The sequence below is a fragment of the Abrus precatorius genome, unplaced genomic scaffold (assembly GCF_003935025.1).
Source record: "Abrus precatorius isolate BTA unplaced genomic scaffold, Abrus_2018 Scaffold10, whole genome shotgun sequence".
NCBI classification, from domain to species: Eukaryota; Viridiplantae; Streptophyta; class Magnoliopsida; order Fabales; family Fabaceae; genus Abrus; species Abrus precatorius.
The window spans coordinates 24,130,733-24,151,578 of NW_020874292.1; the positions used below are offsets into that span (position 1 = coordinate 24,130,733).

At 29.9% G+C, this 20,846-nt stretch overlaps 2 protein-coding genes across 5 annotated transcripts; one reads left to right on the forward strand and one right to left on the reverse strand.

Annotated features, from left to right (window-relative positions):
* Positions 1-5,137: 5,137 nt before the first annotated feature.
* LOC113849316 (trans-resveratrol di-O-methyltransferase-like) lies at positions 5,138-6,681 on the reverse strand. The gene is made up of 2 exons (XM_027479152.1): positions 5,835-6,681; positions 5,138-5,659 (listed from the first exon to the last, which is right to left on the reverse strand). The coding sequence occupies exons 1-2, from the start codon at positions 6,603-6,605 to the stop codon at positions 5,357-5,359; spliced, it is 1,074 nt and encodes a 357-aa protein (XP_027334953.1). The 5' UTR covers positions 6,606-6,681; the 3' UTR covers positions 5,138-5,356.
* Positions 6,682-10,221: 3,540 nt separating this feature from the next.
* LOC113849324 (tRNA (adenine(58)-N(1))-methyltransferase catalytic subunit TRMT61A-like) lies at positions 10,222-15,506 on the forward strand. 4 transcript variants are annotated; one of them, XM_027479164.1, is made up of 6 exons: positions 10,249-10,365; positions 11,415-11,488; positions 12,962-13,080; positions 13,585-14,078; positions 14,633-14,877; positions 15,023-15,377. In XM_027479164.1, exons 4-6 carry the CDS (start codon positions 13,630-13,632, stop codon positions 15,256-15,258), a joined length of 930 nt encoding a protein of 309 aa, XP_027334965.1. In that variant the 5' UTR covers positions 10,249-10,365; positions 11,415-11,488; positions 12,962-13,080; positions 13,585-13,629; the 3' UTR covers positions 15,259-15,377. The 4 variants fall into 4 exon arrangements, with proteins under 4 accessions (XP_027334983.1, XP_027334965.1, XP_027334974.1 ...); XM_027479173.1 differs by having other exon boundaries at positions 10,258-10,365; positions 12,962-13,121; positions 15,023-15,506; XM_027479191.1 differs by having other exon boundaries at positions 10,258-10,365; positions 13,916-14,078; positions 15,023-15,376.
* The last annotated feature ends 5,340 nt before the right edge of the window (positions 15,507-20,846 follow it).

The following is a 20,846-nucleotide window of genomic DNA, read 5'->3' on the forward strand; positions in this document are numbered from 1 at the left end:
AAAAATAATAAGATTATTTAATGATTAAATTAATCAATTTTATATTTTAAAAAAAATATTAAATAATATAAATATCTAAGTTTCACCCTAGTATTAATATGTCATAATACATACAATAATATACCTTCACTAAAATAAATCTATATTTAATATTTTTGTTAGTTGTATCTGGTTCCTTTGCATAACTCTGGCACCGATACAAGGTTGTTGGAGTGTTGAGAATAGGGAAGCGTATGATTAGCAGGAGCACTAAAAAGAAACTTGCAAAATTAAAAAAGAAAATGATAATTAGTGTCTTTACAACACTAGTTAAAAATAAAATATATTTTATTAAAGGCATAAAAATATTTTTATACTTTAAAAGTAATGGTTTAGTAGTTTACCACACTCAACAAATAAAAAGATATTACCATACTTAAAATGTTTAAGTTAAAGTTTTGATACTTTTCAAATGTAGTATTTTAACTTTTGTAAGTTATTAGGAGAATAAATAATCTTTAATTTTTAATTCTTTATGACTAAATCTTGAATTTAATCTTTAAAGTGAACTATTTTAATTTTTAAAAATTTAAAATCTTTACATCAATTTATAATTTTTATTTCTATCAATCACTTTAATCCTTTGAATCAATCAAATATCCTTAACATTCCATAACAATTAAAGTGACATATTACATTAATATATAACAAAAAATTGATATTTTTTTTAGCTTCTTTCACTCACTCCACATCACCCTTTCACCAACCTCATCGTCTCTAATGATAATGACACCACCAAGTCTTCTTCTACTTTGATCTCCAACTTTATAACCTACCCATCTTCTCTTATTTCACTTTCTTTTTTGTTATTTCTTCTTCTTCTTTTTTTATCACACACTATTATTATGATTAACATTCTACTTTGATATATCCATCACACTTTTATCATCATTTTAAACACTCTTTTACATGACTTTGCCAAAGAACTTAGCCACATTGATCTTTAAATGACTACTCTTATAGTTTCTAGTCTTTCTACTTCTAACTCATTGAAAATCACCACCTTGTTCGGATTTTGAAAATGGAAAGGGAAAAGAGAAAACCTTAGAATGAGAAAGAGAAAGAGACTAACAAGGTTGTGGTCACAAAAGAGTTTATTAGCATTGAGTTGGTCGAAAGAAGAAGAAGATGATGATAAATGACAATAGTAATTTTTGACAAGCTAATTTCTAATAATATTAGTGTTAAAAAAGAACAAGAAGAAGATGGATTGATAAATAAAAACTTTTAATAATCTTAAGAGGGATTAATTTTACAATATTGTTATGGTTGTTTTTAATGATAGTAGTTTCTAATATTAGTAGATACAATGATGGTTGTCGATGGTAGTTTCTGACAATGGTAGTGTTAAGGATGAATGAATGAAAAGAAAGATGAGTAGATAAAATGTGTTAAGAAGATATTAAAATGTCTTACGCTAATAATTTTAAGGACTAAAATATAATAAAAATATATATATCACACTATATAAAACATTATTTTTAGACAATTAATCATACATTTCACTTAATGTAACATGTTAACATTATGGTATTCTTTGTTCATGGTGTATGACTCAAAAAATTAAAATGATTAATTGGAGACAAAAGTTAAGGATTAACTTTGAAATTTTAAAATTTCAAATACTAAAATATTTGATATTAATCGTCTGAAAAATTAAATTAAGGATTTAATAAATTCTTAGTAAAATAAAATAATTTGTCATTTTTTATGAATTATTTTGTTTAGAATATTGAATGAGTGAAGAAAATAGATTGGATCTTCAAAGTTATATTGATCTTTATTTAATTTTAAATTAATAAAAAATTAAAAAGTAGATTTCAACATAATTTTTGAACTTGAAATAAAAGTAAATAGAAGAGTTCATTGTACTACCTTCACTTATATATATATAAAAATAGCTATATATATATATATATATATTAGATATAAGAAACAAATATTTTGTTTTTGAGATTGATACCCTCGTCAAAATTTAAACATAAATTAATGCAATACTAGGGTGCTAATCTAGGTCGCCATCGCATTAACATTGGATATAAATCATACATCGAACATGTTGTGAATATTAAACAAACAAAAAGAGGGGTAGTTTCAATTTTAATTCACTCAAATAGAAAATTAATTTGTAAGATTCAATTAACAAAATATGTTAACACTTAGCTTGTCCATATTAATTCTATCACAAATCCTCTTAGAATTTAATACTTCAATCTCCCTACAAATTAGATTAATTAAACAAGCGTCAATCAACCTTAAAGTTCCTTGCAAAATTAAGCAAATTACATGAACTTCAATCCCTAATCCTTAGGATTAAGTAACCTTAAAATTAAACCTAGAATTAGGCAAACCAAGTTTTGAACCCTTTGTTAAAAAACAAAATAAAGTTTAATTAAGCAACACCCTCTATTTAATCCTTAACTTAGTTTTAAGAGATTGGGGAAGAAGAAATTTATGAAAGGAATTCTTATTAACATTAAACCCAGGATTTCAAGAATTCATATGAACTTCATTAGAGATTAACAGCAAGATTTAGCCCTCGATAAGCATGGGTTTCATCATTACAAAGTTGAGAATCAATAAAAATCAGTGAAACTAAAGTAAAAATCAAGAGAAAGTAAGAGGAAGTAAAAATTAAACCCTAATATGAAATCTTGGCTATAAAGGCAGTGTTTGATTATTATCCCTGGACACTAGAGATAGAGACACTGAGACAATAAGGACAGAGACACTAGTGTCTTTTTTTTGTTTTTACAAGTTTACCCTTTGTGTCTCTGGAGCTGAGATACTAGTGTCCCCCCCTTTTTTAGGAAGTACACTAGTGTCTTTCAAATTTGTGTCTCCTGTGTCTTTCATGTCTCTGTCTCTCTAACGAGACACTAGCTAAACATGATACGCGTACCTCCGTGTCTCAGTGTCTCTGTCCTGCAACCAAACGCTGCCTAAGATTTGACCTAAACTTTGCAAAATGTGTCCCAAAATAAAAAAAGTACTAAATTGGTAAAAAGATTCCTACCTTACAAGTAAAAATCCTATTTATAGTGAAGTTAACGCCTCCCAAAGTAGTTACTATCATTGCTAATAGTGTTTATGCGCAGCTCCATGAAGATTTCCCTTTTTGTACTGTTCACTTTCACTAAATTAAACGTAGCGTGCATAATTACTATGGCTAGTAATAGTGAACTCGCACAGCTTCTAAATTTTGGCATGTGTGCGCGTGTTTACTATAAGTGTTGAAAGTAAACATGCACACCCTTCGTACACTGGGGGCTCTTTGTCGTGTTCACTATCATCAACGATAGTGAACATGCACAAGTCTGCACCTCTCTTCTGACTCTGTAGTAATTACTTTTACTTTTGAAAGTAGTACTGTAGTCTGTCCCTTGGAATTAACTTGTTGTAGTGATTACTTTTGGCACTGAAAGTAGTTACTTTCACTCCAATTCTTCCCAAAAGCTTAATATCTACAAAATTTGTCTAGATATTCCTACATAATTGTTCAAGAGCGTAAAATTGCAAGAAATATTTACAAAAATCAATGTAAATTGAACAAAAATTAAGAAAGTTATGATAATTAACACAAATGAGATTTTTATACTATTTACAATTTTTAAGTTCATTTTTTTTTCTATTAAAAATCTATAAAAAAAAGTAGGCAAAATATTAACAAAATATGGATTAATCAGAGATATATTGATTATTAATTTTTTTTATACATTTATTTATTATAAGTTTTATATTATTGAGATAATCATCTTTTGTCTATAAAAATAAATACATTATTTCTTAATATATAATATACTAATTTAACCATTTAATATTATAAAATAAATGTAAGACATAATTATTTTTCTTAATTTTTAATGAATTAAATATTTATTTATTATAAATATAATCTATCTCAATCATCAAATATTTATTGATTGTTAGTGCTATTAATATTTTATTAAATACAATAAATGAAAAATAAATGTGTGATAACTTATTTCAAGTATTAGTCTTTTAAAAGATATAGCTAAATACCTTAAATAATCTCTGAATCATGAGGATGAAATTTTTTTAACCTGATGATATTATACATGATTTCACATAATAATTGAGAAAATACAGGATATAGATCTTCTCTTGTTTTGGTACGAATTGAGCGGTCCAGTTAAACAAAAGCAATAAATTTTTCCTACACTTCCGTTGTTATCCTTTCTTTTCTTGCTTTACCTCGATTCAACTTTTGTACTAAACTAGTAATGGAAGAGATTAAACAAATACAAATAGTTGTATCTTTACCATAAATCGGAGTTAAAGATAGTTTTAACAGACCATATAATATGAGGGAAAAGGAAACATAGTTAAAGAAAATCTGACGAGTTGACTGGAGGGAGAAGCGAAGTTGGCGGTCTAAGGAGAAACTAAGTTCGAGAAAATGGAAGAAAAAAAATCTCATAAAGAGAAAGAATTCTCCTAAAAGAGGAGAAGGGACAATTTAAACACGTGCATCTTCTAAACAATTTACTGTGTCACTCAAACAAAATAAATTGGATTTTTGTAAGTAAACGAAGCCCAATAAAGAAAGAATCGGTAGGATTCTTTATAAAAAAATTTATTAAAAGATACCATTTATAATTTAAAAAGTTTGCTATTATTTTTTTTACGTGAAATAATCGTTACTGATAATTTTATATTAATAAATAATAAAATTAATAATTTAATTAAAAAAGAGGTTAATATTTTTTATAATATTAAAAAAATAACAACTATTAATCTAAAAAAATATAAAATATTTTCTTCAATTTACTGGTATATAGCCATCACTTCAAAAGAATTATAATACAGTGGACTTTTTTCATCTTATTTATAAGTTGATTATATTTTTTATTCAGGTGCTATTAATCCAGTGGAGCATGTTACTATCCTCTCAGATCACCTAATATTATTCGGATACTCTTGAATTCACCGAAAGTCCGAAAGAGATAGCTCAGTTTGTTTTTATTTAGGTAAGTCAAGTTTTGAATTGACGTGGGGTGCCAGTCATATGATAACGTTTGGTCAATTGTTTTTGCCACTAGGTGCTAAATAAAAGCCGTTGAGACTGTGAAGTCAAAAAAATACAGCTCTGCCATAAATTTTTTTTTTTTTATACAAATGATAAACAATTACACACCATAAGAACTGTACAATCTTCAAGAGAGTTTTTGGCATAAAGATCAGGCGACTCTAGTACATAATTTTATTATCCTTTATAGAAAGCAACATAATAGCAATGCATAAATTACTGCATCTGCTCCTGAGAAGGGAGATTATTTATCGAGAGCAATTCAATTCAAGGATAAACTTCAATCAGTGACCTCATACCAAAGATGGGTGTTACCTTGTAATGACTGAATCCAGCTTCCAAGAAGAGTTTCTCCCATTCTTTTTCTTCTCTCTCTCTTCCACTCACCAGAACCATCATTAACACATCAAAAAACAGCTTTGCTTCTGTCAGTTCATGCTTTTCATTCTTCTCACCGATCACTATGTCTATGATAATCACTTTCCCTTCCTTACCCTTGCTTGAAATAGCTTCTCTGCATTTCTTCAGTACCTTAACGCAGTCTTCATCACTATAAGCATGCAACACCAACTGCCACATACACAATTAATCAATTTAAAGCTACCCTCTTACTTTAATTTTCAGAAATCACCACTAAAAAAGTATTACAAATTAACTATATGTCCAGGCTATGCTATATACAATTAAGATAAGAAAGCTTTAAAATATGTGACACAGTTTTTGCAAAGGTGAATAATTTGCATACCTTGAGAAGAATGGCATCTGCTGAAGGAATAGACTGAAACATGTCACCTCCAACAAACTTCAAATAGCTGCTATCTGACAAATTTTCAACCACATGTGGAAGATCTAGCACAGTCCAATGCAAATTAGGAAAGGACTCAGAAACTATCCTACCTACACCTCCTTTCCCACCTCCAACATCAACCAATGAATTCAATCCCTCAAAGACAGATTTGCAATCTTTGATCACCAAATTGATCATCCCAGAATCACTAATCATTGCTTCATTGAAGAGGCTATTAAACTCTTGGTTTTGGCTCAAGTAGTCCCAGTAACCAGTGCCAAATGCAGTGTGAAAGGGTGTGTGCTCATCTCTGTGAAACCACTCAGCCAAGAATTCTGATGAGTGAACGAGAGCAGGATGAAACATTGCCCGAACAAAAGGAGACAAGGTTGGAACATTCTCTTTGACGAGAAGCTTAGAGGAAGGTGTGAGATCATACACCGCTTCTTCTTTGGCATCTTTTATAACCTTGGTTGTAGCAAAGAAGCCAGCATGCACCAGCAAACGCATAAGCCTGTGCACATGACCAGATTTAGTAGGGTGAATCTTAAGTGCCAAGACCAGCTCAGGTATAGTAATGGGTTGGCCATGTTTGTAGATTATGTCTGGTATTCCCAAATGAACTGCACTTTTGAGGCACATGGCACCAATGTAACTATAAGTATAGTTATATACATGGGCCTGAGCCTGAAACAACTCTTCAGCTCCCTTCACTTGGTTGATATCCATCTTTTGCAAAGTCCTGTGATTCTGATCAATTGTCTTGCTTCTTATGACAAACAAATCCTCAACAGAAATCTAAGATCACACAATCAGTAGATCTGTTGCTTTTTTATCATTTCTTATCCATGTGAGGTTTTTCCTTGTATTGTACATTTGACCCGCAACCTTTATCTTCTTGTCTTGAGTATTTGACTACTGACTTAGGAAAGAGTACAAAGAGAGTCACTTTCTTAGTTTCGTTTGCAGTTATATTATATTGTTAATTGCTATGCATTCTATGACTGAAATAAAAGGCCAGAATCAGTTGAACTGTTGCACTTTCATTACTTTTATCCATGTGAGATTTTCCCTTATATTGTACAATCGACCGGCGACTTTTTTTTTTTTTTTATCTAGAGATTTGATTTATGACTTTTTCTATGAATTAACAAAAGTCACTTTCTTCTCGCACAAAAACTTTATTAATAACAAGTATAATACTCTTTTTAATTTTTTTATAAAAAATAAAAAATTAAATCATTATATTAAAGAAAATAATTAATTTTATTATATTTTTCATAAATAAAAATTTTATTTTAAAAATATTCATGATATTAAATGGTATAATTATTAATTTATATATTTAATGATACTAATAAAAGAATGGTATAAAAAATTTAACAATTAATACATCTTGAATCTATCATTTGTTTCTTATAATAGGGATACAAAAAAAATACTCCATTTTATTTCTTATAAAAAGGATCATAGGGAGTAACTCCTAATGTCGTCCAATAAAATTAGTTCTGATAATTTTTTATCAATACGTGAAATTAATTTGGTCTTAATAATTAATAACTTTGGAATCAAGTTGATGTTAAAAAGAATATCGTTTGAATACTAAATCAATATAATTCTCTTTATAAAATAAAATTAAAGTTCTGAAAAGTATTTTGTTTAGCAAAATGACTTTTATAAGAATAATTAGTTTTCTTTAAGAAGAAGTTACTCCCTTTTGCAATGCTGCTGACAAGTGAGAAGCATTTCTAATCTCTAGCATCCCAACTGAGCCAGAAACACGTGGCCTTTTCTTGCTCATTTTTTTGAAAAAAAATATTTTTATTTTGAAATAATTAATGCATAGTCGTTCAAAATAATGTTACTAACTAGTGTTGTCAAAAAGAGTCAAAGCCCTGAGACTAACGCTACTCAACTCTAAAATAATTTATTAAATTCTGTTTTAATATTAGTTAAAATAATTTAATTTAACCCTAATTTATTTAGCCCCATAATATAGGGTTAGGGTAGGGTTACCCATGAGTTGACCCTGACCCAAGAAATACTTCTAAATTTTGTTGAGCAAACCCTAATCCCAATTTTTTACCATTCTCAATTATTTACAAAATTACACGTTCTTTGCCTCTATACGGTTCCTTCTTCTCTCGTTGGAGTTGTTTCTTCAACTTTTGATTTGGTTTCTTCAGCTTTCGATACAATCACTCATCGTCGTCTTCATCAAGGTTCTCTACTTAAGTATCCTACACTTCTATTTTATCTCAATCAGAATTCAATATTTTCTCTCTTGAATTTAGTTTTGAATTCAATTGCAGAAACTGTTCCACATTCATATTAGCCACATTCAGTATCAGTATCTCAATTGTTTGTTTGTTCCCCAGTAGTAGTAGATCTCTGACCTTACGATCTTTATTGAGAATGTTACTTTGTTAGTTGAAAAATGTTTTAGAAAATAGTTATATTTTTACTCTCACTATTTGCTCAAAAGTGTAGCGGTACATGATACAATTGTACGTTTTATGTCTTTCTGAATGCTATTAATGAAAAAGTTAGTATGGTGTTAATTGAATACTCAAATCAACATAATTTGTTTGTCATTAGCTGGGATTACAAAAATACTACTTTTCTTCAGTGCTGCTGGATTTCTCTGTTTCTACCTAGTGAAGCTTATGGCTTGACATAAACATGCTATTCAACTACATAGCTTCCTTACATCAACCTGCGCTGTGCATATTTGGTTATGATCTTCTATACTAATATGTTTCAGTCTTTTGCTTTTTGGTTGACATCAAATGATTGTTTAAATTTTTGTTGGATTTCTCTATTTTCCTCCCATCCATGCTTTTGTGGTTTTGACAATCAAGAAATATTTACTGCAAACGTGACTTATTAGTCCAGAGCTTCCTAAAATTACCGTGGTGTGATGTTTTTTATTATAAGAGTTGGTTTTTATTTGAATATGATGTGGATTGATGCAAATTTTCACTTGGCTTAGTATTTGTATTTTATATGTGTTTGCATATGCTATCTATCTTCTTTACTAAAAAAAAAAAATGCACTGTTGGGTCCAGAGTTGGTTCAGTAGGGTTAGTTGATCTCTGGTGGAAGTGGAATATGAGTAATGAATGGTTGCCAAATTGTTTTAAGTTATATGTTTTCTTCTGCCTTCTATCCCTGTCTCATAGGAGAAAAATTGACATTGCAGTTTTTTGTGTCAATTTGCAAGTTGTAGTCAAATGGCACTTGCTGACTGGAATTAACTTTTGAGGGTCTTAATTATTCTAATATTTTGATAATTTAAATTTATAAGTGGTAGCTTAGCACCGTTTTTTTAGGTGCCATAAGTTTAAGAATGAAAATTGTAAATTTTTGAATTACAAAATATACAATCTGTTAGTGTCTCAAATTTACTGGCTTTGAGGTAGTCAAATTGTCATCTATTCATCACTCTTTGCTCAAGTTTTAATATGTTAGTACATATTTTTTAAATTAAATTCAGTATACCATTCTCCAGTAAAACAATATGATATGCGCGTATATTTTCTATTATTTCATCTTTCTTTTCAAAATTTTCTCATCGAAGTATAAATAATAATGTTTATGCCATATTTTTTTCATAGTTGTTGTAACTTTAAATTATTTAGTTATTCAATGATGAGTGTTCAGATTTGTATTTTTTCTTTGAATGAATGATATGAAAAAGTTATTAATTGTAAACTATAGTTTATTGATGCGGGAACTAATTTGACAAAAAATAAGAGATTTATTTCGAAGAAATATATTGTTGTTTAATTTGTGAAATATACATTAATTATAATACTGTGGTAAATTTTAACAACAAAACTGAGAATATACAAAAGAGATATACATGATATACGACACTTGAAGGGTAGTTGGGCAAAAGATTTCTACTTCCTGTCAATTAATATAAATAAATTGACGCAAGTGTGTTTAATAATTAAGTTAAAAACTTATAATTATTAAAAAAATTTGGCTCTTAAAACCCTAACCCTAACCCTGGCCCAATGAGCTTTTTAGTTTATAGGGTTTTTGATTTATTGAGTTTTTTTGACAGCTCTACTGTCCATAACATAAATTCAACATAAATTCTTTTTTCCACCTTAATATACACTAAAATTTATCCACCAAAATATACATACATACACTAAAATATACTTATAAATCAAAAATTAAAAGTGTACACTAAAATTTATCCTAATTCTTTGATTAAACAAAAAAAGACCCGTTAAACTTAAACGATCCTATCAAATCTTGATTTTCTTTTCTTTTCTTTTCCAAGTCTTTCTCGGCAACCAAACACGTGGGAACACTGCCAACCTGTCATTTCATGCATCAGTGCTAGGTTTACACCATCACACACTGTTTTCCTCTTGCCGATTTGGGAATTTTTGGCTGAAACAATTTCTATTTTGCAGTTGCGCACAAGTTTTCTCCTCTGAACTCCAATATTCTTTTGTACCTCAGTTGCCTTGTGAGACCTCTCTTCTTAATCTACTTCTACTTCTAGGTTTTCCTTAAGTTCTAACGCTATTATCTTTAGAATTTTTAAGTTATTTTTTATTTTTTATTTTTATACTTGCTGCAATTTCATTCCAAATGTGTGTGATGCATTTCACTGGGACTGTCAAAGTTGATGTGGTTTTGACATTATGCTCTCTAGTCTCTACCCTTAAGATAATGAGTAACAGTGTGTGTATTCTACAAACAGGTACTTCCACTGATGTTGCGGCTTAGTAGTTCGCGCTTTACTATATTCCATTACTTGTTTTAAGTAGTGTTTAGTTGGGTAAGCTAGAATTTCAACTTAGGTGAAAACTTAGAACACCTGAGAAAAATTGGCAATGACTATCGGTTTAGAAGGATGGAAGAACTTTGAGTTAGAATTATTAAAATCAATCTAATCCAATAAAGTTCACGTTTGCAAGTCTAAGCTGAATTGACGGATTCATTTATTTAACATCAAGATTGTTCTTGTCATTGCTTATTTTGTTTTCTAAGCGTGTTATACTCTACACTTAATTCTTTGCTAGTTTGCTAACAAACCTTTTTTCAGAGTACTATTGTGCATTCTAGCTTCTATACTTTGCTTAAATTACAAAATTTGTTAGCAGCTTTTTATCACGCAATATCATCTATGTATATAATATTCATAAAGTTGGTGCTGAGTGATTGATGAAAGTATGAACATTTTAATGTGGAAACATGTAAGATAAGAAAATGAGTTTCAATTCTTATCTTTACGTTGATTTATACCTTATGTGTGAGTTCTTCGATTTCCCCTCAATATGAATGGGAGGTTTGGTTATTGGGATCAATAACCTAGTATAACTTGACCCCGATGGATTGTTGGTGATTATTTATATAATAATAGTATGAACTATATTGCTCTTCCTTTTAACATTATTATTAATCTTTTATTGGTCTGGATATAGATATATTTTATTGGTGTGCATAAAACTAGTGTTTGGCCTCGTTGGCTTGTCATTTGCCATCTTTGATTTTCATGAATTTGATTGACAGCTAGCTTACAAAGTTTGTCAAAGATATAGAGATGACAACAGCAACTCCCACAACAATTTCAGATTAACTACTCTGTATGTCTATTCTCACGTTTTTTAATCTGTATCGCACAGCACATTAGTTGGTTTTGACTGGCACAGATTAAGATAATTGAAGGAATAATACAGTAATACCTTCTTTGATAATTGAAGGAATAATACGTTTGAAAATTTGTTTTTTGACCAAACTCAATGATGTCGTGTGATCCATGTAGCCAACTTCATTCAGTGGGATAAGGTTTGGTTGTTGTTGTTGTTGTTGTACCCTTTTCGAAGCAGCCTATTCTGATTTCTGATTTCTGATTCCTTTGGTTTTGGGAGTTGGGAGCTTTATGGGAAAAAAAAATTAAAGGAAATTTATTGATGAAGTGAACAATGTACACTGATTTGAACTTTGATACTCAGAACTATGATAAATAGAACTACTAAATCACACCAGAATGAGGTGTGCTATGGGCATCGATTGACCTATTAGTTGCTATGAAAAAATGGATTTTTCAAAAAAAATTATTAAGTTTATCTATACAACTTTAACTAAAGCCACTAGAACTTAGCTTAGTAGTGAGGCGTTTGGATAATTTGCATAAAACCTTATTCAAACCTTAATGCTACCATGTAAGTTGTTCCAGAAAAAGAGAGGGGGGTTGCTAATGGTTTCTTCTTTCTCTCTTTACTCTTCTTAATCATATTTGAATTATTTTTCTCATTTATGTTTCTGGTGTTCTTCTGATATGATCAGCCACCGTAGGCTAGTTTCCTTTCTCTTTATATCAATTTGTAAAGTTGGGAAAATGATTTAGATAGTAAAATCAATGATAATATTTATAGAGATATTGAAAATATAAATTGCTATACAGCATGAAAGAATTGTTAGTAGTAGTGGGCGAAGTTCCACTATGGCAACCCTGTAGCGTCGCGGTTTAGTGTCGCTGCTGTCGTGCCACGAATAGCAGCTGGAAATTGCAGTTGTAGCAGCCGCTATGCTGTTCTCCTTAAAAATTCCGAATCTGCCCTTTGTTTTTTTAACATTTGGGGCTTTTAAAGGGGGAAATATTGGGATTTCAGCCTCCCTTTATTTTCTGAATCTTCTCCCTCCCTCTCGCAGACCCTAGCCCCTCAACTCACCTTTCAACTCTCTCCTCTCATTTCTCCTTTCATTTCTTCTCATTTCTCTTTGTTTTTTCTATTTCTTTCTCTGTTTTGATTCTCCTACTTTGTTTTGTTTCAAATTTCAAAGCTTCAAGTAGAAGCAATGACTGCTCCTGCACCTTTTGCTTTTTGTTATTTATTTCCTTCTCTAATTTGAGTTTTTCTTTTTTGTTTTGTTCCAAATTTGTATATTAATTTTATATTTTTCAGCATGTATGTAAGTTTATGTATATTATTATCTCTAGTAATTTAATATTTATTTTTTTTATTTTTTTTCCTTAATTTTTTGGACGATTCCTTAGATTTAAATTATCCGCAACATTAGCTGGTTGTTTAGTATTTTGAAAATTCGTTTCTTAGGTTAAAGCCCCTCATATAGATCGGTGCCGTTACTGGTCCATGGAACGCAGCGCAGAGCAAGCTTTGAAACTCTAATCGGAGGCGTACCCAACTTCCTGAAGTTGAAAACCCACTAATTAGTGAGTAAAGATTAACGCTTGCTCAGCTCAAATACCTTCTGGTTTGTTTCAGCCTTATTTCATTCTTATCTTTTCTAGTTTCTGAATGTCAATGAGCATGTGATTTTTTTTTTTTGTGACTTATGTTCGCTTTTTCTTCTTCTGCTCTAAGTTTATATAGATTATAGTTATGTTAAGAAAAGAAAAAAAATAAAAAACAAGGGATTTTGGTGCTGAAAACACACTTCACCCTATCATTAGGACAGCAACAGTGTTAGAGTTTGGCCATAGTATAACAAAGAAATTTTCTACATTCATTGATGCTAACCTAGGTTATTCAGGGATCAGAGTGTCAAGTTTTCATCATTTTGTTTTACTTTCATAAGTTTTATGCTCAAATTTTCTGTTTGAGTTTTGGGGCTGAATGGAATGCATAAGTGTTTGTGGTTAATGTTTTCATGACTTTAGACTTGAATGCTATACTTCCACAACACGTCATTAGTTTCTCACTTTTTCGGTTATCAGATAATTGTTCTTTTTGGCTGAGTAACTGAGTTGAAGACTTCTAAGATGTTGGCCTGTGATTCTGCAAAAAGGTTGTCATTTAATAAAACAATTAGTAATGGCGATCTGGTTATTGTTTATGAAAGACATGACAACATGAAGGCTGTAACAGTGTCTGAGGGTTCAGTCCTGCAGAATCGTTTTGGCGTTTTTAAACATTCAGATTGGATAGGAAAGCCTTTTGGGTCTAAAGTATTCAGCAGTAAGGGGGGGTTTGTGTACTTGTTAGCTCCCACACCAGAATTATGGACTCTAGTGTTAAGCCACAGGACTCAGATTCTCTATATTGCAGATATTAGCTTTGTTATCATGTACTTGGAGATTGTTCCTGGGTGTTTGGTCCTTGAATCTGGAACTGGAAGTGGATCTTTGACTACTTCACTTGCAAGGGCAGTTGCTCCTACAGGACACGTCTATACTTTTGATTTCCATGAACAAAGGGCTGCATCAGCTAGGTAACAAACAAGGAAAATGATATTGTGATTTTCTCTTTAGAATTTGTTTTTGTATATTTGTATTGTATGTAGCATTCATCTGTATGTTGTGGTTTACTTTTGTGGCTTTAATTTCCACTCTCATCCTATCATGTATTGTCGAATCATTGAAAGAAATTTGACTATCACAACCTGTCCCCTGGAAGTCCAACTCTTTAAATGATGTGCTAACATACAATTAGATAATATAAAAAATTTTACATTGGCCATGGACCAAATTTAAACTCTTGTTTTATTAATTTTGCTTTGTGGCCTTGTTCTTACTAAATTGTGAGCAAGATATTTGGGTGATCCGATGCTCTGTTATTCAAAATGTCTATGCCTCTCAAAACAATGCTGTTTTCTTGGATCATGCAAGGATTTCACTCAACAGGATCTGGGAAATAAAAAAGATCTAGAAACCAGTTGATAAATACACTGTACTGTACTCTTTGTTTGTTTATTTAATTATTTTATTTTCACTAGGTTATGTATAACGTTGAATCATATCTTCGCGTAATATTTCTTCTTTGTAGGGATGATTTTGAGAGGACAGGTTTAAGCAACTTACTTAGTGTGGGAGTTAGGGACATTCTGGGTGAAGGATTTCCGGATGAATTTATGGGCAAGGCTGACTCAGTATTTTTGGATCTACCTCAACCTTGGCTCGCAATTCCTTCAGCTGCAAAAATGCTAAAACAAGATGGCACATTATGCTCTTTCTCTCCTTGCATTGAACAAGTTCAACGATCATGTGAAACACTTCGAACCTGCTACACAGGTAGTTATTGTGCTTTACTTCTTTCTGTCATCTATATTCTCTGATTTTCATTATATTTCTGTGCCTTTTCTTTCTCTTTCACGTTATACACGCAAATTTTATTAGACTGACAGAATCTGCATTTAAATTTTTGGCAATGTAAAAGATATAAGGACATTTGAGATACTCTTGCGCACATATGAAGTTCAGGAAGGGAAAATGGAAAGATTACAAGGCGACGGCAATGGTTGTAATGCTTCTCTTCCTAGCAAGAGGAAGCAATGTTCGGATGGAAGCTATGTGCTTAGCAGCCCTATTTCTTCTGTCATGGCCAGACCTTGTAGTGAAGCTCGAGGTCACACAGGCTATTTAACATTTGCAAGACTTAAATGCGCCTCATGAAGAGGGCTATCATGTCCATTTTTTGTAGTAGAGAAATGCCTTTACGTTTTTGTTTCATGTGTGGTGCGAGAAATTGCTTTTATTCGTTATAATCAAAGGTTTTGAAAGAAAATTTTGGGATAACATGTGTGTTTGGCTTCAAATATGCTTTCACTTTATACCTTGTGGTTCAACCTTCCAACTTGACTCAAGGCTTATCCCTTTGCAGACTAGTGATCATTAATAAATATTGTGCTAATATTGTGCTTCATATTATTTACAAATATTCAGAGTAACTAAGTTTACTTAATAGAAGTGCTTTGCTTCAACGAAGAGGCAAGAGGTCTTATTATTTGACATTGCCAATCTTTAAACGTAACCTTTCAATTTGGACTAATGTAAATTTAGGACACCCTTTAAGGAATCCAGTGATATCAAATAGTGGTTATTGTCCTGTTATAACGTTTTTGCGGAGTGGAATTTGGGCTTGCCACTGCAAAAAAGCTATTGCTTTGTGGTTTTGCCATTTTTGAAATTACATACGCTATTTATGTAGCAGAAAGCGTAAATAAAACAGAAATAACAAATTACAGAAGATTTTGTTTTTATTTTTTTTGTTTAATAAGAGGTCTGAATAGTCATATCTTACTCCACGTGACTGCTGTTAAATATATATTTTTTTTTTACTCATCACTTCTCACTTGCTTCAGAAGATAAACAATGTTTCATTCTTTTACGATTTTACCTACTCTGTTTTTTGAAAGAAAAACAAAGCAATGTTACAGTTCATTTAGTTTTTCTTGTCTGTCTCTTATCTTTTTTAATACAAAAATAGAGTATAACAGTGCTATCTATTTCACACCCTTGTGCAGTGTTCTTCCTCCAACAATCAGTTGGAGCAACCAATATATATATATTTATTTATTTTTAAATATTAACTTCATTAGTTTTTAGAATTATATGATAATTTTAAAATTGTTTTAATATCGGTATAAAAACTTTGTTTCACTCAAACTAACTAAAGATGGAATAAAAATAAAATATATATGTATATATTTAAATATATAGTGTTAAGTTTTTAATATTTATATTATTTAATAATCTGTTTTAAATTACAAAATTCACTTATTTATCTTTTGAATTAAATATTCTCATCAAATAAATAGATTTTATAAAATTTTATACAAAATAGAATTATTAGGTAATTCATTATGTTCCTTTATTTTAATAGATACTATATTTTTAAATATAAATAAATATGAAAATTTATTAACCTCTCTAAATTTATTTAAATTATGTGAAATTTAATATATGTAATTATAAAAATAATATAAGATTATTCAATGATTAAATTAATCAATTTTATATTTTAAAAAAATTATTAAATAATATAAATATCTAAAATTCACCCTAGTATTAACATGTCATAATACATACAATAATACATCTTCACTAAAATAAATCTATATTTAATATTTTCGTTAGTTGTATCTAGTTCCTTTGCACAACTTTGGCACTGATACAAGGATACAAGGTTGTTGGAGTGTCAAAGAATAGGGAAGCGCATGATTAGCAGGAGCATGAAAGAGAAACTTGCAAAATTAAAAAAGAAAATGATAATTAGTGTCTTTACAACACTGGTTAAAATAAAATATATTTTATTAAAGGCATAAAAATATTTTTATACTTTAAAAATAATGGTTTAGTAGTTTACCACACTCAACAAATAAAAAGATATTACCATACTTAAAATGTTTAAGTTAAAGTTTTGATAATTTTCAGATGTAGTATTTTAACTTTTGTAAGTTATTAGGAGAATAAATAATCTTTAATTTTTAATTCTTTGTGACTAAATCTTGAATTTAATCTTTAAAGTGAACTATTTTAAGTTTTAAAAATTTAAAATCTTTACCTCAATTTATAATTTTTATTTCTATCAATCACTTTAATCCTTTGAATCAATCAAATATCCTTAACATTCCATAACAATTAAAGTGACATATTACATTAATATATAACAAAAAATTGATATTTTTTTAGCTTCTTCCACTCACTCTACATCACCCTTTTACCAACCTCATCGTCTCCGATAATAATGACATCACCAAGTCTTCTTCTACTTTGATCTCCAACTTTATAACCTACCCATCTTCTCTTATTTCACTTTCTCTTTTGTTATTTCTTCTTCTTTTTTATCACACCCTATTATTATAATTAACATTCTACTTTGATATATCAATCACACTTTTATCATTATTTTAAACACTCTTTTACATGACTTTGCCAAAGAACTTAGCCACATTGATCCTTAAATGACTACTCTTATAGTTTCTAGTCTTTCTACTTCTAACTCGTTGAAAATTACCACCTTGTTGGGATTTTGAAAATGGAAAGGGAAAAGAGAAAACCTTAGAATGAGAAAGAGAAAGAGACTAACAAGGTTGTGGTCACAAAATAGTTTATTAGCATTGAGTTGGTCGAAAGAAGAAGAAGAAGATGATGATAAACGACAATAGTAATTTTTGACAAGCTAATTTCTAATAATATTAGTATTAAAAAAGAACAAGAAGAAGATGGATTGATAAATAAAAACTTTTAATAATCTTAAGAGGGATTAATTTTACAATGTTGTTATGGTTGTTTTTAATGATAGTAGTTTCTAATATTAGTAGATACAGATGATGGTTGTCGATGGTAGTTTCTAACAATGGTAGTGTTAAGGATGAATGAATGAAAAGAAAGATGAGTAGATAAAATGTATTAAGAAGATATTAAAATGTCTTACGCTAATAATTTTAGGGACTAAAATATAATAATAATAATATATATATATATATATATCACACTATATAAAATATTTTTTTTACACAATTAATTATACATTTCACTTAATGTAACATGTTAACATTATGGTATTCTGTGTTCATGGTGTATGACTCAAAAAATTAAAATGATTAATTGGAGACAAAAGTTAAGGATTAACTTTGAAATTTTAAAATTTCAAATACTAAAATATTTGATATTAATCGTCTGAAAAATTAAATTAAGGATTTAATAAATTCTTAGTAAAATAAAATAATTTGACACTTTTTATGAATTATTTTGTTTAAAATATTGAATGAGTGAAGAAAATAGATTGGATCTTCAAAGTTATATTGATCTTTATTTTAATTTTAAATTAATAGAAAATTAAAAAGTAGATTTCAACATAATTTTTGAACTTGAAATAAAAGTAAATAGAAGAGTTCATTGTACTACTTTCGCTTATATATATAAAAAATAGCTATATATATATTAAATATAAGAAACAAATATTTTGTTTTTGAGATTGATGATAAAAAAAATTGTCGCTAACTCCCATCAAAATTTAAACACAAATTAATGCAATACTAGGGTGCTGATCTAGGTTGTCATCTCATTAACATTGGATATAAATCATACATCGAACATGTTGTGAATATTAAACAAACAAAAAGAGGGGAGAGTTTCAATTTAATTCACTCAAATAGAAAATTAATTTATAAGATTCAATTAACAAAATGTGTTAACCCTTAGCTTGTCCATATTAATTCTATCATAAATCCTCTTAGAATTTAATACTTCAATCTCCCTATGAATTGGGTTAATTGAATATATCATTTGTTTCTTATAATAAGGACAAAAAAAATGCTCTATCTTGTTTCTTATAAAAATGACCGGAGGGAGTAACTCCTAATGTCGTCTAATAAGATTAGTTCTGATAATTTTTTATCAATGCGTGAAATTAATTTGGTCTTAATAATTAATAACTTTAGAATCAAAATGATGTTAAAAAAAATATCGATTGAATACTGAATCAATATAATTCTCTTTATAAAACAAAATTAAAGTTCAGAAAAGTATTTTGTTTAGCAAAATGACTTTTATAAGAATAATTAGTTTTCTTTAAGAAACAGTTACTCCCCTTTGCAATTCTGCTGACAAGTGAGAAGCATTTCTAGTCTCTAGCATCTCAACTGTGCCAGAAACGTGGCCTTTCCTTGCTTTTTTTTTTAAAAAATATTTTTATTTTGAAATAATTAATGCATAGTCGTTCAAAATAATGTTACTAACTAGTAAGAAAGATTTGCTACGGGTTGATTGAGTGACCAATGCAAACTGAACAACAACTAAGCCAATTTATGGTTATAGCTTCATGTTACCGAGCCTCAAATGGCACAGACCAGAAACAGTGGAAATGGCACTTTATTTTATAAAATCCAATAAAGGAAGGTTGAGTTATTAATGTATAATGTTAATGACAAAGGGAAGTTTTCACTCACAACTTAGGCCTAGGCCAACACGAATGATATTTGATATTCTTTCTAGAGTCAAATCAGCTCAACTCAGGCAAATTTAACACCACTAAGGTTATGTCCAAAATATGAGGAATTGAACCAAAACATTCCTCTGGTTAACCAACTACACTGCCGACATTCTTCCACTAACCTCAAGTGAAAAAATGAATGAAATTGAGTAAGTGGCAATTCATAATTACCTGTAGATCGTAGTTCAAGAAATCCATCTCCCTTTAACCTTAACACCTCGAATGTGGGAAAATTAAGGCCAAATCGGAGGGTGTTTCATCTCGCATCGTTTTCCAACAGAGGATACTTAAAAGATTTCAAGCTTTAGAAGAGAGGTAGGACACTTAAAGACACTTTTGTGCTGCAATGATTTAGTCTTTGTAACCTTGAGAACATCAAAATTCTTCAGAAAGTAAGCCCCTGCCTGAAGATCAAATTTTTGCTTCAAATTGTCATCATTGTAGTCAACTGAGGTAAAGTGGTTTTTCCAATCCCACCCATGCCCACAATAGCGATCACAAATATGTTACCATCATTCTTATCATCATCCAACGACACTTTGAGTGTGGTCTCTTTGTCTTTATCTCTACCATATATATTGGATCCTTCCTCAGGAGATGTTGACAAACTTCTCCATGGTAAGTTCTCCCTTGCAATCTCTTATGGCCAAGAATATCTTTCCGTTTGAAAATAGATTCTAGTATTCATCACATTTTAGAATATAGGATGATCATCATAAAATGTTATGCTCACAATTCAAAGAAATGGATTCCGATGATTCCATACCATCTTGAAAGTATGACAGAACTTATACCGCTCTTAGTACTTGATGTAGCATATATATCTTCAAGAAAAATCCCAAGACGCAGATTTGCAATACATTGGAGATCATTGGCATTGCCAAGGTAATTGAAATTTATAAATTGAAAAAGCTGTTCTTTTGGAGATTTGGAGGTTTATCTGCATGATACGCACACACTTGAACCCTTGCATGGACACAGGATGATACAGTAAGCATATAATGGTTTGCGTAGAACACAAGTGAATGCAGATGAATATCAGCATACGATTATACTCACAGGATATGCCTCCATTACAAAGTTTAGGAATGAGATCAATACAGACATTACATATCAAATTCAGGATAGTAACATCTACTTAAAAAATTGTAAACAGCATCAAATATCATTGTATTTTTAGACTACGGAATCCCATTTAAAAATTCTCAAATAATTCAGTAATTCATTTTAAAAATCATCTAATAAATTAAAGTAAAACAATTTC

Excerpts from the sequence above, each read along its gene's own strand:
- LOC113849316 (XM_027479152.1), bottom strand. The coding sequence starts at position 6,605 with ATGGATATCAACCAAGTGAAGGGAGCTGAAGAGTTGTTTCAGGCTCAG. Across the intron at positions 5,660-5,834 it reads CAGATGCCATTCTTCTCAAG|TTGGTGTTGCATGCTTATAG; the intron begins GTATGCAAATTA and ends TGTATGTGGCAG.
- LOC113849324 (XM_027479182.1), top strand. The coding sequence starts at position 13,630 with ATGTTGGCCTGTGATTCTGCAAAAAGGTTGTCATTTAATAAAACAATT. Across the intron at positions 14,079-14,632 it reads CAAAGGGCTGCATCAGCTAG|GGATGATTTTGAGAGGACAG; the intron begins GTAACAAACAAG and ends TCTTCTTTGTAG. Across the intron at positions 14,878-15,022 it reads ACTTCGAACCTGCTACACAG|ATATAAGGACATTTGAGATA; the intron begins GTAGTTATTGTG and ends GCAATGTAAAAG.